We start from the raw sequence: 16,852 nt of genomic DNA, 5'->3' as shown, positions 1-16,852 counted from the left end.
TGACGTCTAAAAACCTAATAATATATCATAAATTTTTTTAATAAAAAAAAATTGAAAAAAATAATAATTTATAACGTTTGGGGACTCATACAGCACCATGAGCAAGGCAAGACAAATTTGAACACGCAGGAACCGCAACGAAACCACGATGCTCTCTCAAGGAGAGAACATATTTTTTTTATTGTGATTTGATAATAATAAAAATAAAACGGACGAAAGAAATAAAAAAGAAGAAAGAGATGAAAAAGAGAAGGAAGAGCATTTGTTCGGTTGCCTTCTTGTTTTTCTTTCCTTTTTTTTATTTTTGTAAGAAAAAAGATTTTTTTCGTTTCGTTTTTAGGAAAATTTTTATCTTTTTTCAAATTGAAATAGGAGCATTTTATGTTGGCTGTTCAAATTTGGAAGTTGGATTCTTGGTTTTATTATCAGAAATTCTGCACATAAACTTGATTATTAGACGTTAAAAAGAATTTTAAATTTGATTCTAATCTCATTTAAATTTCTTGAAATTTGTAGATATGAATGCTTCAATTAATATTTCATTTTAGTAAAATTACGGATGATTTATAAACCCTTTTTCTATGGTTTGACAATTCATTAATCCGTTGCTGACTTTGAAATGCCTTTTCTCGCACCTTATGTGCTTTTTGAAACCATATGAGCTTCGATATTCGAAGAATATTCTAAGTCAATAATCTTCGAAGGAAAACTTACGGTATGATTTCTGGATTTTTTCTTTTTCACATTCGAAGCTGAAGTAAGGTCTATAAAGATTTCTCCCGTTGAGCTGACTGCTTTAGTTTTTCTTGGTACACACCAAGAGGGAAAGCTTTTATGACGATTTCCTTGAGGCTTCATATTTTCTGTTTTAAATCAATCACTAAAAATATTAAAGAATTTATAAGGTACCATGAAATTTTTATAAACTACAATGAAGTTCTGAAAAATATCATTTTTAATGTGAGTACAAATAGTTTAAAACTTACTCGGACCGTGAAGTGTCTGATTCCGAATGATGGGGCCGAATTCTAAATTAAATTTTTGTTCTCTAAATTTTTTAATCTAAAAATTATGTTTTTATTTTCGAAATTCTGATTCAGAATTTATTTTACATTGTTTTAGTGTTTCTGTATTTGTATCGTGAATATAATTTATAAGACATAACCGCGAAGATTAACGAAAAACTTGGATAACACTATAAACTGTGAAAGTGGTTTTATAAACGACAAAACAACATTTTTTGCTGATTTAAAAACAAAAACTATACTGACATTTCTTTCCATTTCTTTTGAAAACCCGTCAAATTTTCTCATTTTGGTCCAAAATTTTGAATACTTGAATTATTTGGCAAAATCTAAATCGTATTTAAATTAAACATTAACAGTTAAATAGAATGTCAGAAAACACGTCTGATAATGCATATTTAGATACAAATTTAAAGAGGAAGAAACCAAGATTTGAAGAATTAGCAAAAGCTAGAATAAGAATGGACAATAGCAAAAGATTAAATGCTTTTCAGGTAAAATAAATATAAAATAGTAAATCAATATAATAATGAGGACTAAAAATGTGCTTGATGCATTTTAGTGTGTATACTGTCTATGGTTTGTAATGAAAAATAATTTTTATTGTTAACAATTCTTTTAGGTTAGACCAGCAGCTTTAACTTATGAAATAACTGATAACTTAAATAAATTGGCTCAACCTAGAAGAAGATATAGTTCAGATTCATATAAATACTCCAGTGCATCATTTTTGTCACAAACGCCCAGTTTAAAACCAGGTTTCTAATTTAAAAAAATATATTCTCTTGGAATATCTGATTTAATTTTGTTTTTTGTTTAAATATGATGACATTGACAATCCGATTGCGCGACACTTGAAAAGTAAGAGTCAAATAGAATAATTTTTTTACAGAAAATTTTAGCAGAGAATGTTCAATAATGAATCTGTCAAAAAAGGAATCAAACGCAATTCAAAAGCCACACATAGAAACCTACGCTAATATTGCAGCAAGACGTAACATTCGTCTTTTAAAACGCTTACGTGATTTTTCGAGACCTGCGAAAAACTTGCCCGAATCGGGATCTGGTAGTTCTAACAATGAGAATAAATTTTCTAATATGAACGCTTATAATCCAAGATATAAACGTTAGACATCGTAAAAATAAGACTAGATATTATTAAAAGGCTGAAAAAACGAAACAAATTGTATACATAATTTACTAATAAATACGGTAACTGAGTGACGAAGAATAGAAATAAGTAGTTCATTATTAATGAAACGCAAATATTATTTTGTCAATCCTCGTATATTATAGATTATTGAATTACATTTGAATTAAATAGAAAACGTAAATTCAAATGATTAAATAATTTAGTGTGTATTAACACATGAATTGAAATATACTAAAAACATTATTTTTCAATCAATCTAATATTGAAAAAAAATTCTAAAATAAACGAAAGCCGAATTCAATGAAGTAAAATGAATAATAATGAGTAGCTTACTTCATATCATGAATATTTCACTGGCTAAAACAACCTACAATTTTTTTAAAACATGTATATGAAAAATAAAAACGTATGTGGTTACTTGAAATTAAAAAGATTTAAATTATCTCTTCAAAGATATTGTAAACTTCGCAATATGTAATTAAAATGACTTTTTCTTCTATCGAAATGTAAAATCTCAGTTATTTCTTACCTCAAAATCTAGATCTTTCACAATCTATAAGAAATACAATATGTCAGACAATTTATTTTAAAAAAAGTACATGATAAAGACAATAGAAAAAAATGACACAAAAAATAAAACGAACGCCACCAGCAGAAACTGGAAAGAAGGATAAAGGAAAGAATAAGGGAAAGTAAGTAATTATAATTAAGAATCTAATACACATTTTAGGGTAAAAATATATGCAATATTTTTTGTTTTGTCCGCAGAAAGCAGCATCGAATAAACTTAAAAGGATGGCTGAAGACACCAGCAGACTGGGAAAGATTTAATGCTTGGACAAAAATCAATGCACTACCTAAAAAAATTCCTGAACAAGAACCGATGGTAAATTGTTATATTGTTATATTATAATGCATAAAATGTTGTGCTGTCTAATTTTATAAGATAGAAAAAAGATTTCTATTTTATAAAATTAGACAGCACAACATTTTATGCATTTTTTGTCTTACGCAATTAAAAAATTAAAATACAAAATTAAAATTCATACATTTTCATGTTACATGGTATAAGTTATCTAAACAGATCGGTATAATCTGCAAATGTAACCTAAAATTGTAGAAAATTGTAAATCCACTCTAAAATATAATGGTTTTTTCTAGATAAAAAATAGCAATTTTCAGTGAAAAACACTAACATAAACAAACATTATTAAAAGTTATAAATCTTCTTTGAAACATATTTCTTTGTCATGAAAATAACGATTCCCAGTGGGAAAAGATAACATAACTTAAGAAAACTACAATTTAACCCAAAATTGTTTAGGAATGGTCAACCTTTTTGAAATCTAATGATTTTTTAAATAAAAATGTTTGTTTATGACTAAGAGCACAATACATTTTTGAAATTGTGGATTATTGGAAAATGTATCATTCTAAACAACAATCTTTGCATTTAAATCTAATGAATTTTGTGTCTGCATACCAATTTCAGGTGAAAATCCAGGGTAAATTATTATTATTTACAATTTAACTTGTTATTTCTGATATTGTTAGGTAGATATAAGTCTAAAAGTACCTTAGAAATGGATCTTTCTAACTTAACACTATGCATAATTAATTGCATAGATTTGTAAATATTCTTGAAAATCCAATATGATTTTTGTTTAAAATAATCCGATTCCCTGTAAAAAACGTAAATATAACCCGAAACTGTTCAAAAATTGTAAATCTATTTCGAACAATAATTATTTCTGTTTAGAAATACCAATTTTTGTTGTAAAACGTTAACATATAAAATTGTTAATAAATTGAATCTTTAAAATCTAATAATTTTTTTTTTAAATGTCAGTTTCCTGTGAACGCAAAATGCCGTTACAATACTTTTGATAGATAGGATTTTTGAGTCCTAAGTAGGCATTTTTGAATTAAAATGTTTCTCTCATTATAATAATTTGATTTTTAAAGCAAAAGGAATATAAGTATTTCATATTTAAATCTTAACTTAAAAAGAAAGATTTAGAATTTTAAAGCAGCCCAAATATCAGAGATTTGTTATTAGGGGTTTGTTTTAGGGTTTCGAATTCCCAGTACGGAAAGTGATGGGAGGGGCAGTAAGCGAAGTAGGAAAAAGGAAGAAAGGTGAATCAGGTCAGGGACTTTAATGAGAGGCGGAGTGGAGGAAGTGATAGAAAATGGGGGGTTGGGAAGGAATGGTAAATTAGGGGATATGGGAGTGAATATGAGAGAATAAATGAGGGAGGGGAGAAGAATAGAGGGAGTGATGGAAGCAGATGAGGGAGAAGTAAAAGAAAAGAGTGAAAGTAAATGGTAAGTAAGGGAACTGAAGGGAAGTAATAGGAAGGGGAGTAGAGGAATTGATGGGAAGTCGGGGATGTGATGGATGGATAAATTAGAGGATGTAGGAGTGAATATAAGAGAATAAGTGCGGGGAAGGAGAGTAGGGTGGAGAGTGTGAGGAGAGTAGATGAGGAAGAAGTAGGGAAAGTGAGCGAAAATGAATAGGGAAATAAGGATAGGGATTTTAGTAGAACTGAGGGGAAGTGAGAGGAGAGGAATTATGCGTAGTAGTTAATTATGTAAAGTGAGGGAAGGGTTGGATAGTACAGTGATCCCAGATCTGAAACGAGATGTGGTCCAAGCCTCTGACAGGCCTGTGCGTGTGAATATAGTAGGAGACGATGACTGCGTTGCGCGCGCAACCCATTTCTCCTCTTCTGAATTTGAAAACTCAAAGGTGCACGATTGACGGTCGGAAAACTTCGACGGTTTTGTTTATATCTCTATTCTCTATCCGCTTTGAAATAAAATTAAGAGGTTGGGATTTTAATATTTACAGGTTTCGATGCTGGCGATTTTCATGATTTGAATACTAATTAAGTATGTGATATTATAATTACATACAGAATAGAATAGAAATTATTGTCTTCATTGTATACTTTTACAAGTTTTTACAATATTCTTTTGCTCTCTTAAATTTTCAAATAAATCGAAGCTCCATATTTTCCCTCTTAGAATTTTTACCTGAACAGATTATAATTAAATCATTACATATTACATATTTCTGTGTTTATATTACAGTTCCTCTTGTCCTTCGGCTATAGTAATCCTCTATATCACTATTTTCTTCGATATTATAATTATATTAATATTAATTATCTGTGAATGATTATGCTGGAGTTTTTAAGCATTTAATTTATCTATTAAACCGGAAAAATTTAAATAGCCTACGGACTTTCAAAATTATAAAATTTGTTTATGAGAATCATTTGGAATTAAACAAGTACAAGCTAAAGTTTACTAGGATTTGGTTATATTATACTTTTTTCAGCACTACGTGGGACTTCGATTTTTAAGATTTAAAATTGCTAGAAATTTAAAAAAAGTTTTAATACAACATTTTGTACTTGTTAGTACTTATAATTTGTAATTAATTTATTTGAAATGATTCTCATAAATGAATTTTCTAATTTTGAAAGGCTATTTAAGAGAGATGACCATTTTTTCTCAAACTGGTATTCCATGCTACTTTCTGTTAAATAATTACAAAATTGTCATTCATTTCTTCTAATGAATTACACATTTCTATTTATTTAAAAAATGTTTACTTACTCCAGAAGCTTTCGTTCGAAAACTTCTGAAAAATAATATAGAACGAAATAAATAAAATTAATTTTTCTAATTGTATAGTTTATTGTAACATTATTCTTATTATATTTAAACGAGCAATTAAATTTGCCCTCTTATGACTCCTGGATTTACAGACAGTTTAAATTTTAGCCCCCTGCATATTTACTTTTTAGACTTAAATAAAATTGTGTCGAGTTTTTCGTTCATGAGATTAACTCCTAAAAATTCTTATTTCTCGATTTTCTGTTAATTTAAAAAAGATTTAATACAAAGTTTTGTACTTGTTAGTACTTATAATTTGTAATTGTTTTATTTTAAATGATTCTGACACATAAGTTTTCTAATTTTTAAAGGCTATTTAAATTGTTTCGGTTTAATAGATAAATTCGACTTCAAACGCTTAAAACACTAGCACAATCATTTAAAGATAATTAATATTAATGTTAATATTAATATCTGTTGAGATAATATTATTATAATTATAATATCATATATAGTTGATTATATATTATATTAATTCTATTATAATGTACCCTCATTATACTTCTTTTTTCAAATTTTCATGTCCTAACTCAAAATTTTAATTATTTTGTGGAATTCCTTGTCCCAGATCTGAATTATAATTTTTTTAAAGAATCTCTAACCCAATTCAGAAATACATACAACTGCTTTGAAAAATTTCCTGTTCTAACTCAAAATTCAGGGTGAAATTAGTAAATTCAAACTTTTAAATCTGAAAATAATTTATTTGAGGTGGAAATCTTTTGAATTTAAAACTTAAAACTGAAGCTTGACAAATATTTAATTCAGAAATATATCACTTAAACGCTCAATAATTCATACGTATAAAATACAAACTTTTAGCAACTTTTAATTTTACAATTTTTTTTATCAAATTATGATATAATACGAAATTACCAATTTTAAATTTTTATGACTTTAACATTTTAGAGAATTCTGGTTAAAAAATATAAATCACGCTATTATTTTTAAGGTGCAAAATGATAATTCTTATAAAAATTTCAGATTGTAACATTAAAAATTGAACAATTAAACCAATGTTTTAACGAAAAACCTTTTAAACTAAGAATTAAATTATTTTAATTTTAAGTTGAACCAGATTAATATTTTTTCATTGTTATTTATAGATAAAATTTTGAGTTTACCAATTAAAAATGTTAGAAATTTACTTATTATCAAAATAATTGAATTTTCAACTAAAAAAAAAAGAGAAAAACAAATTGCCAACACAATAGTTACATTATCAACAAGAAAGATGAATTTTTAAACTCAAATTAATAATTTTCAACCAAAAACTGGAATTTTTACAAATTTGTTTAAATTTGAGCCAAGTAGTTAAAATTCTAACTAAAAAATGGTGTATTTTAAAAAAAAGTTCAATTATACAAAAAAAAGACAAATTTTATAGAAAAATTAATGAATTCTTAAATAAAACAAATAGATTTTCAGTCAGACAGTTAAGTTTTTATACATAAAACATGAAGTTTCTCCCAAACCAGATGAATTTTCAAACCAGAAAGAAAAATTTGCTACAAAACAATTGAACTTAAAGACCGAAAAAATTAAATGAAAAAAAGTTTTGTTTTCAAACAAATAGTTAAATTTTCAACTAAAATGACGAATCTTCAACAAAAAAAATTTTTAATTTTTAATTAAAAAGGGTTGAACTCATACAAAAAGATATAAATTTTACACAAGAGTTGACTTTTCAGTCAATAAGGATTTTTTTTAATTGTTGAATTTCAAAGGCAAAAAGATTATTTTTTTACAAAGCAGGGTAAACTTTTTTTTTAAACGGAATAGTTCAAAGACTTCTGGTTAAAAATATAAACCAAAGCTATTATTTACAATGCTTTGAATTTAAGAATAACTAACTAAATTTTTAAATGTTAAAGACTGAATCATTTTGATCAATAAAAATGGATTAATTATAATTCTTTTTTAATTGGGAACTTTTTAAATTATAAATTGAATTCTTTTATTTTAAGTCACTTTATATTATCAATCTTTACATTTTTATTTATAAATTTAAACTCAAAAGTTTTATTTGTGAATTGACAATCTTTTTTTATGAAAACTTAACTGTCTGACTGAAAATCTATTTTTTTTTTATTGAGAATTTATTAATTTTTCTGTAAAATTTGTCTTTTTTTGTTTGATTACATTTTTTTGTTTCAGAATACACCATTTCTTTAGTTAAAATTTGAACTACTTAGCAAAAATTTAAAATAATTTGTAAAAATGTCAGGTTTTGGTTGAAGATTATTAATTTGAGTTCAAAAATTCAACTTTCTGGTTGAAAATTTAACTATTTTGTTGGCAATTTGTTTTTTTCTTTTTTTTTAGCTGAAAATTAAATTATTTTGATAGTCACTTAATTTCTAACATTTTCAATTGGTGAACTCAAATTTTTATCTATAAATAACAATGCAAAAATATTAACCTGGAACAACTTAAAATAAAAATAATTTAACTTTTATTTTAAAAAGTTTTTCGTTAAAAAATTGGTTTAATCGTTCAATTTTTAATGTTACCAACTGAAATTTTTTAAAAGTATTATCATTTTAAACTTTAAAAATAATAGCATAATTTATATTTTTTAACCAGAAATCTCTAAAATGTTAAAGTCATAAAAATTTAAAATTGGTAATTTCGTATTTTAACGTAATTTGATAAAAAATTGTGAAATTAAAAGGTGTTAAAAGTTTGTATTTTATACGTATGAATTATTGAACGTTTAAGTGAAATATTTCTGAATTAAAAATTTGTCAAGCTTCAGCTTAAAAAGTTTAAAATTCAAAAGCAAAAGATTATTGTAAAAACTTGTAAAAGTATACAATGGAGACAATAAATTCTATTCTATTCTATATGTAATTATAATATCAAATACTTATTTATATAATTTATTTTCATTATGTACAATAAAATACACAAAATATAAAGTATACAATATAATGAACACAATATAATATACAACAAAATATTAATTACGGTATTAATATTCTGGTATTGCATATATATTTTAATTTTTAAATTGCGCGAAGTATTTAAATCATGAAAATCGCCAGCATCGAAACCTGGAAATATTAAAATCCCAATCTCTTCATTTTATTTCAAAGCGGATAGAGAATAGAGATATAAACAGAACCGCCGAAATTTTCCGACCGGAAATCGTGCACCTTTGAGTTTTCAAATTCAGAAGAGGAGAAATGGGTTGCGCGCGCAACCCAGTCGTCTCCTACTATATTCACACGGATCACTGGGATAGTAGCGAAGGGTAGGATAGTTAAGGGAGTCGGAGGAATCGATGAGAGAGAAGTAGGAGGAACGAAAGGAGGAACAGAAGGGTAGTTGAGGAATAGAAGGAAAGGGAGAAAGGAGTATTTGAACTACTCTAATTAACTTCTTTATAGGCAATGAACCGTTTTTTTGTAGGCGCGCGGCGCCTAATTTGACTATTTTTTTGGACAAGTATTAGATTCAGAATTTAACATAAAGAATAACACGTTGTAAGCATTTAATTTTGGAAATAAGCTTGACAAATTACAAAGATTTCTGATAATTTGAACTTTGCTTATAATGTTTTAAAGTGTGTTTAAAATACTGACTCTGAAGTTTGAAATGATAAATTTTAGGTGAGGTTAACAAAGCCACTTTCGCAATTGAAGAAGAGAATTCAAATTTTGTCTCAGCCAACGAAGAGTGACACTGGTGCAGTATGTAGATTGGATTGGAGTGTCTCAAAGGCAGCTCTTAAGGCAAAACCATCGAAGCGAATAAAGAAATTAGCTGAGTTCATTTTGAAAGAACCTCTACATTGTCGAGAATTTCCAATTAAGATTCGGAAAGCAACTTTGTCTTATGAACCAAGTGAAAGAATTATTGAGATTAGCAAGCCTCATATACGTGTTTCGGATGAGTGTAAAGCACTTGAAGTGTCGCAGAAAGCTTTAAATCATAAGATGACTGAAAGAGAACGAAAGATGGCCGTATCAAAAAAAGCCACTGATTGTCCTGACTTATTGTCTGATGAGGAAAGAAGTAAATTAATAACCTCCACAGGAATCATGAGAAGCGCATTGACTTACAAGGTATAAAAATACTCTTTGCATGATAAATTAATTGGGATTGGTGAAAAATGTAATGTATCCGGTAAGAAGAGAAGAATAGAGAAAAATTAATATTTTCAGAGTTAAACGAAAGAGTGAGCATTTTAAAAATTTTCGGAATGTGTTAATTTTCCATCGGGAGAAGTGGCCAACGAAAGAATAGGCTTATTTCCGAAACTAATTCTTTTTCATTTCCTTAACGATTGACACTTGTGTTGTATTCCATGCAGGGGAATATATTTTCCACTTTATAATTCCTCCTAATCTGATCAGTAGACACACCTCTCATGGTTATTTTTAATTCCATACTTACATGCTGTATTTTTCACTTATTTAATTCCCTCTAATATGTCCACAAAATATGTGCACTTACATAGTTTCTATTGCTGCGTGTGTCTTCCATAAACTACGTTACCAATTAGGGAGAGGGTGGAGCTACGGATTTAATACTGTTTTTTCTATTCCCCTCTTTCCCCAATTTCTGAGGAATTCTTCTTTAGGAATTCGTTTCGTTTAATTAAAAATTCGAATTTTTTGTTGAAAATTTGAACTTGGCTAGAAGTTGAACTACTTTTTTAAAACTTCATTTTTTTAATGTTGAACTCTATTGCTGAAAATTTATTGATCAGTTTTGGAGATCTATAATTTTAGCAGAAAATTCATCTCTTTGGTTCAAAATGTAACTCTTTTGTTGAAAATTCATTTTTTTCTCGAAAATTAATTTTTGAAACTGAAAATGTAAATATTTCATTTTTGGTTCGAAATTGATATTTTGAATTGAAAATTGTTTTTTCTTCTAGTTAAAAATCCAATAGTTGACCGAAAATTCACGTACCTATTTTTTTGAAACTTCGTCCTTTTTTCGATCAAAATGATTTTAATTGATTAAAAAATTTTCCTGTTAAAAATTGAACTGTTTTGTAGACAATTCGTCGTTTAGACTGGCAAATTACACAATTTGGCAGAAAATAAAACCATTTCATTGGAAATTATTTTTGTTTGAGAAGTTTTAATTTTTGGTAGAAAATTCAACCAATTGACAACAAATTAAATTATTTGTATGGAAATTCACTGCTTGGCACAAAATAAAATTTTTTGTTAAATAAATATATTTTTTGTATGAAAATTCAACGTTATTGTATATAATTCTTTATTAGCTGAACAATTGAATATTTAGTCGAAGATTGATTTATCTTTTTAAAAACCTGTATCTTTGGTTAGAAAATTAATGTTTTTTTATTAATTGAATATTAATAGTTCATATAAACTGTGGAGTTTGTGGAGTATGTGGCGTAGTTTAGCAACAGTATGAAGCGAAGATTTCTAAAAATTCACCCAGCTTCGTTTCCTGCTGTGGGAATCGAACCCCCGCCATCGTGGCTACCAAGGCTGCAGTGTTAGAACATGCGATAATCACGATACCATCTGAGCCACGATGAATCCTTGAAAATTAATCTTGTTGGTTGAGGATTCAACTATGTTTTTAATAATGCATATTTTTTGGTTAAATTTAACTGGCTTAATTTTCTTTTCTATTTGGTTGAACACTAAATTTTTTATTAAAAATTCACATATTTTTTTAATAATTCATAAATTCGCCTTCCATAACTTAATTGGAGAAGAAGTTTCGATTGGAGAAGGCAAATAAGTCAAAAACTCACAATTTTAGTTGCGATGTTTCGTTGGCATGGATTCGCCAACCTCATCAGGCTAATTTATTAAAAAAGAACACCAAATTACTATCACTTACGTATACGGATGAATAATATAAGATTACACAGCACATTAAACAAACATTTTTACCATTAATAATCACTAGTTAAAACATGGTTTATGTTTAACACGTCTAAAATAAATAAATAAAAGTACAGAGCACATTTTGATGTGACTGAACTGGTGACGATGTAAAGTCAACTAAAGAGACAAAACCTTGCGTCGATTTATATACAATAATATAACCGTACATACATACATAAATTTTTAAATAATCCTGATTTGATTTACTTCTATCTATCAGCGAGATTGCTCATAAACTTAATTTCTGTAATAACGGGTAGTATATTTGACTGAGGGCAAAAATATATTTTTTTTATTAATATTATTAGAATTGCTATTGATGTGGATCATCTCCGAGATACGTCTTTTTTTATAGCTGGACTCACGATCGATAATTTTTATATTATCCCAATCAAAAGAATGATTAAAATTATATTGGTGTTTATATACAACCAACTCGGCTTTATTCATATTCTTATGTTCATTTATTCGAGTTCTTAGAGATCTTTTTGTCTCACCCACATATGAAGCCAATTTCATCTGGTAGACGAATTAATTTTTGTTCAAATCATCCTATCCAACAGAAAAAAAATATTGTGTACAATCTTGTTAACAGAGAAATATTATTATCGGCAAAAAATTTTCACTTAAACAATTTGAAAATAGTTAAACAGTTATTGGTCAGCAATGATTATCCAATTTTTTTCATCAATGAAAACATAAAAGTCCGCATGAATAAAATTAAATACCACTCTGTCAACAAAGTTGTAAACAATAATCAGATTCGTGCACATTTAGATCAACTTAAGATTTGTCTTCCATTTTTCAATAACTTTAGAAAATTATTTAAAGTATTAAATAGTTATAATATTGCTACGATTCCTATAAATAATAAAAGTTGAAGTTCTATAATAAAATTAGGTAAGGATATTTCTAAAAAATGGGACGAAACGAATTTAGTTTCTAAATTTTCTTGTAAACAATACCCTGCATCATATGTGGGTGAGCTAAAAAGATATCTAAGAACTCGAATAAATGAACATAAGAATAGGGATAAAGCCGAGTTGGTTGTATATAAACACAAATATAATTTTAATGATTCTTTTGATTGGGATAATGTAAAAATTATCAATCGTGAATCCAGCTATAAAAGAAGACTTATCTCAGAGATGATCCACATTAATAGCAATTCTAATAATATTAATAAAAGAGAAGATATTGTTGCTCTCAGTCAAATATACTACTAGTCATTGCAGAAATTAAGTTTATGATCAATCTCGCTGATAGATAGAAGTAAATCAAATCAGGATTATTTAGACATTTTTGTATGTATGTACGGTTATATTATTGTATATAAATCGACGCAAGGTTTTATCTCTTCAGTTGACTTTACATCGTCAACCGTTCCAGTCACATCAAAATGGTCTCTGTACTTTTATTTATTTATTTTAGACGTGTTAAACATAAACCATGTTTTAACTAGTGATTATTTTAATGGAAAATTTTTTTTTTTAATGTGGTGTGTAATCTTATATTATTCATCTGTATACGTAAGTGATAGTAATTTGGTGTTCTTTTTTAATAAATTAGCCTGATGAGGTTGGCGAATCCATGCCAACGAAACGTCGCAACTAAAATTGTGAGTTTTTGACTTATTTGCCTTCTCCAATCGAAACTTTTTCGTTCAATGTAACCGATTGGAAATACGTATTTTGTTAGAAAATGAACGATTTTGTTAGACATTCAACTTTTATGGTATAATGCAAACGGTTAGTGAAATATAAGTTTTTTCAAATTCGTATTTTGGGGTTTAAAGTTATTTCTTTTGTTAGAAAAACTTTTTTTTGTTTAAAATTCACTATATTTTGATTTCAAATCTTAGAAATTTAATGTGCTTTATACTGAATTGAATTTGGTATTTACATCAATTTTCTTTAAAAGAGTGTATTCCATTATTTTCCTGAAAAAGCACCTTATTTCCTCTGTTTGGAGAGAACTTTGGGTTACCACACTTTTCCGGGATTGGAGTGGGTATAAGACAGAACGACGGTCGTCAACGAGGGATGACACGCTGTCAAAAGTAGCCCAACAATTGTTAGCATAGTTTATGGACTCCCTCTTATGGGAAGATATACGGTTTTTATAACTCTTTGAATTTTAACTTGATAAAGTTGCACATTTTATCTACACATATTTTTCTTACAATAATCAATGTTCTTTACTCTTCAGTTCACACCATGGATGTCATTTCTGTCCCTGCCTTCATATCGATATTTAAAAGATCGAACTGATGATAATGCTAAAGCTTGGAAGAAGAAAATTATTGAAGAATCTGATACAAGGGGGAAGAAGGCCTTAGAAGAGAAGTTTAAAAAGGAAGAAAACAAGAAAGAAAGGGAACGGAAGTCCGAGAAAGAGACGACAGAATTTGAAGCTGAAACTGTAGGAAATGTTGATGCAGTTGAAGGAGAGAAAAATGAAGATGCAACAGAGAAAAATGAAGCTGAAGTTGTTAAAACCGCGCCTGAAATTACGGGCGAAGATGATGGACTGCAGAAAGGACAAAATGACCCTGAGGATGCAGAAGAGAAAGATGAAGCTGGAGGAGAGAAAAATGAAGCTGAAGAAGATGAAACGTCTCCTGAAATTACAGGCGAAGATGTTGGACCACAGGAAGAACAAATCGAGCCTGAGGGTGTACATGTAACTGAAGATAACGAAAAAACTAATGAAGATAAAATAGAAGTAACCACGTCTCAGGAAAGCAAGGCAAAACGAGGAAGGAAAAGAAAAAGGGAAGCTAAAGAAGAAATTAAAGAGAATACTGAAGAAAGCCAAGCAGAAAAAGGGAGAAAAGCAGAGAGAAATGCATGGCGATTTACACCAAGTCCTTGTGTGGAAGTAGGGGTAAAGAAATCTGCTTTAACAGGAAAAGGTACTTAATTATTTCGATAGAAAATTTAATTTAAAACATTGTTTTTAAAAGATTTCATAATTATTTTTAGTTCCTCCAAGAGTTAATGAACTCTCTAAACCAAATATTCGAAAATATAAAGCTTGTAGATCGAATCCCTTCGCAGTGAGGAAATCTGCACTTTCTGCTTCAGCTACTCCTAGAATTTCTGAAATAGCAAAACCTACACGTCCACTTGATCCGGTAGCAAGACCTCCGCCTCGGGAAAAAGATAATTTTGGTCGATCAATTTTTCCCATGCCGGTAAAATTTTTTTTATAAAAGCAAACTTATTCTAAGATTTCGTGTTAGATAGTAAGACTACAAAAACATTATCCTTTGTTCTTAGGCATTCGGAAAAATTCTACCGGAAGTTAAGTACAAACAGGCTGAATGTAAAAGTAAGGAAGAAGAAGAAGAATCCAAAGAAAATCCAGAGAAAAAAAGAGTTGTGGATCCTATTGCCTTTATGCCCACTATAGATCCATATATAGACTACAAGCAAGCTAAAAGGCAGCAGCAAGCACGTAAAAAATTAGCTGAACAAAACATTAAATCTTCCTAATAAAGCATAATTAAGGCAACTGTGTACTTAGGTTAAAAATAACTGCCATAATTGGTAGCTCTCGAACCTAGATTCAACATAATAAAATTTAAGAAATAATTAAAAATAGAACAGTCTGAACGTTCTTATTAAAAATAGGTACTAAACAGAATAAATAATGCTAAACGATATTCTCCTGGTAGTGACTGGGACATAAAATACGATACTTTATTGATTCAGTCGGAGGTTGGAAAGTACAATTAAATTACTCACCCTAGAGCGAATTTTCTAGTACTGATTAAACTTGGGGGTCGTGCATAAATTACTTAAGGGTTTTTGGTTGAAAGCGCTGGTTGTGGTGAGGGAGGGGGGTTGGGTCAGCAAACTCTTACACCCATGTTAAAGTTGAATACATTTTCTATAGAAAGAGCTTCACCAAGAGGGTGGGAAAAGGGTATAAAATTCCTAAAATGACCGTACGTAATTTATGTACGGTCTCTTTCTGTAAATAATTCATCCACATGAATTGTCGGAATTGATCCATTTTTTCAGCTATTACTTTTGTGGTTGGAAATTCATATACACTCGTACCCCAGAAAGTTTGTGTAGGTTCTTTATTCATCATTTTAGTTGAGTCACCTTTTTTCATTCTCATCATAAGAAGAAGATATTGTTTTTACGTGAAAACTGACTATCGCGAATTTATTAAAATCTTAATTTTTCGAGACCCCTTGAATCCGAAAAAATCGGTTGTATGATGATCTCTGTTGTTGTCGTCGTCTGTATACTGAATAAGTTTTGAAATACTATTTGGATTGGATTGTGCTTTGGAACACAGTTTTAGGGGCCAAAATGAAAGATCAACTTCGTTAACCAGCTATTTTGGATGAAAATCCAAAAAGTTAAAGCATTTTCAAAGTTTTTCAGATTATTTGTCCTTTTAAGCTTTTTCATTAAAAAGAAGATTATCAGAGTTATAGCATTTTCAAAATTCTTCCCCTGCCAAAAAAAAGCAACTAAAATGAACATTTTAATCAAAACAACGTACGATATTGAAAAAAGTTAACAGAACAAAAACGTTGCTTATTGAAAGCGCTACATAATTATCATAACAACCTCTTCTAACTAGGGTCTCATTCATGCATTCTAACCATTCTTTCCGCGGTCTACCTCTGGGCACGCTGCCATTTACTTTACCTTGATACAATTGTTTCGTTAGTCGTTCGTTTGGCATTCTCTCAACGTGTCCGAACCATCTTAAACGATTTCTTTCCCATGTGTCTATTAGCGTCTCTTCTGCACTACATTCTTTTAGAATTATCTCGTTATTTACTTTGTCCATGAGGGTTTTCCCGCATATTATGTGCATGAATCTCATGTCAATTGCGTTAATTTTACTCTTATCTTTTTCTTGATATGTCCATGTCTCGCTACCGTATAGTACAGTCGGTACAAATATAGAATTATGTATTGTCATTTTAGCTTTATTTGATATTTTTTTACTTCCGATAAGGGGACTTTCTCTACCAATAACCTTCTTACCTTCATTTATTCGTCTATCTAATTCCTCATCTATCTTCCCGTCCCCAGTAAATAAGCTACCAAGGTATACGAACTTATCAA

The 16,852-nt window shown here is 28.8% G+C and overlaps 2 protein-coding genes across 4 annotated transcripts in view; one reads left to right on the top strand and one right to left on the bottom strand.

The window, feature by feature from the left end:
- LOC117166895 overlaps nucleotides 1-1,189 on the bottom strand; it is a 19,221-nt gene extending 18,032 nt beyond the window's left edge. For 2 of the 3 annotated variants that reach the window (XM_033351334.1, XM_033351332.1), the window contains exons 1-2: nucleotides 987-1,189; nucleotides 715-880 (exon numbers count right to left, since the gene is read on the bottom strand). In XM_033351334.1, the coding sequence (XP_033207225.1) occupies nucleotides 715-858 (144 nt within the window). In that variant the 5' untranslated portion in view covers nucleotides 859-880; nucleotides 987-1,189. The remainder of the gene's footprint in view (nucleotides 1-714; nucleotides 881-986) is intronic. The other variant, XM_033351333.1, reaches the window with a different exon arrangement.
- An 89-nt stretch (nucleotides 1,190-1,278) lies between these two features.
- LOC117166894 (eukaryotic translation initiation factor 5B-like) lies at nucleotides 1,279-15,358 on the top strand. The gene is made up of 8 exons (XM_033351330.1): nucleotides 1,279-1,519; nucleotides 1,648-1,783; nucleotides 1,918-2,870; nucleotides 2,947-3,064; nucleotides 9,483-9,938; nucleotides 13,962-14,667; nucleotides 14,738-14,949; nucleotides 15,035-15,358. Exons 3-8 carry the CDS (start codon nucleotides 2,800-2,802, stop codon nucleotides 15,248-15,250), a joined length of 1,779 nt encoding a protein of 592 aa, XP_033207221.1. The 5' UTR covers nucleotides 1,279-1,519; nucleotides 1,648-1,783; nucleotides 1,918-2,799; the 3' UTR covers nucleotides 15,251-15,358.
- The last annotated feature ends 1,494 nt before the right edge of the window (nucleotides 15,359-16,852 follow it).

This window comes from Belonocnema kinseyi, chromosome 2 (assembly GCF_010883055.1).
Source record: "Belonocnema kinseyi isolate 2016_QV_RU_SX_M_011 chromosome 2, B_treatae_v1, whole genome shotgun sequence".
NCBI classification, from domain to species: domain Eukaryota; kingdom Metazoa; phylum Arthropoda; class Insecta; order Hymenoptera; family Cynipidae; genus Belonocnema; species Belonocnema kinseyi.
Note: the sequence above shows the minus strand (reverse complement) of the source record. Positions and strands in the feature narration are given on the sequence as shown.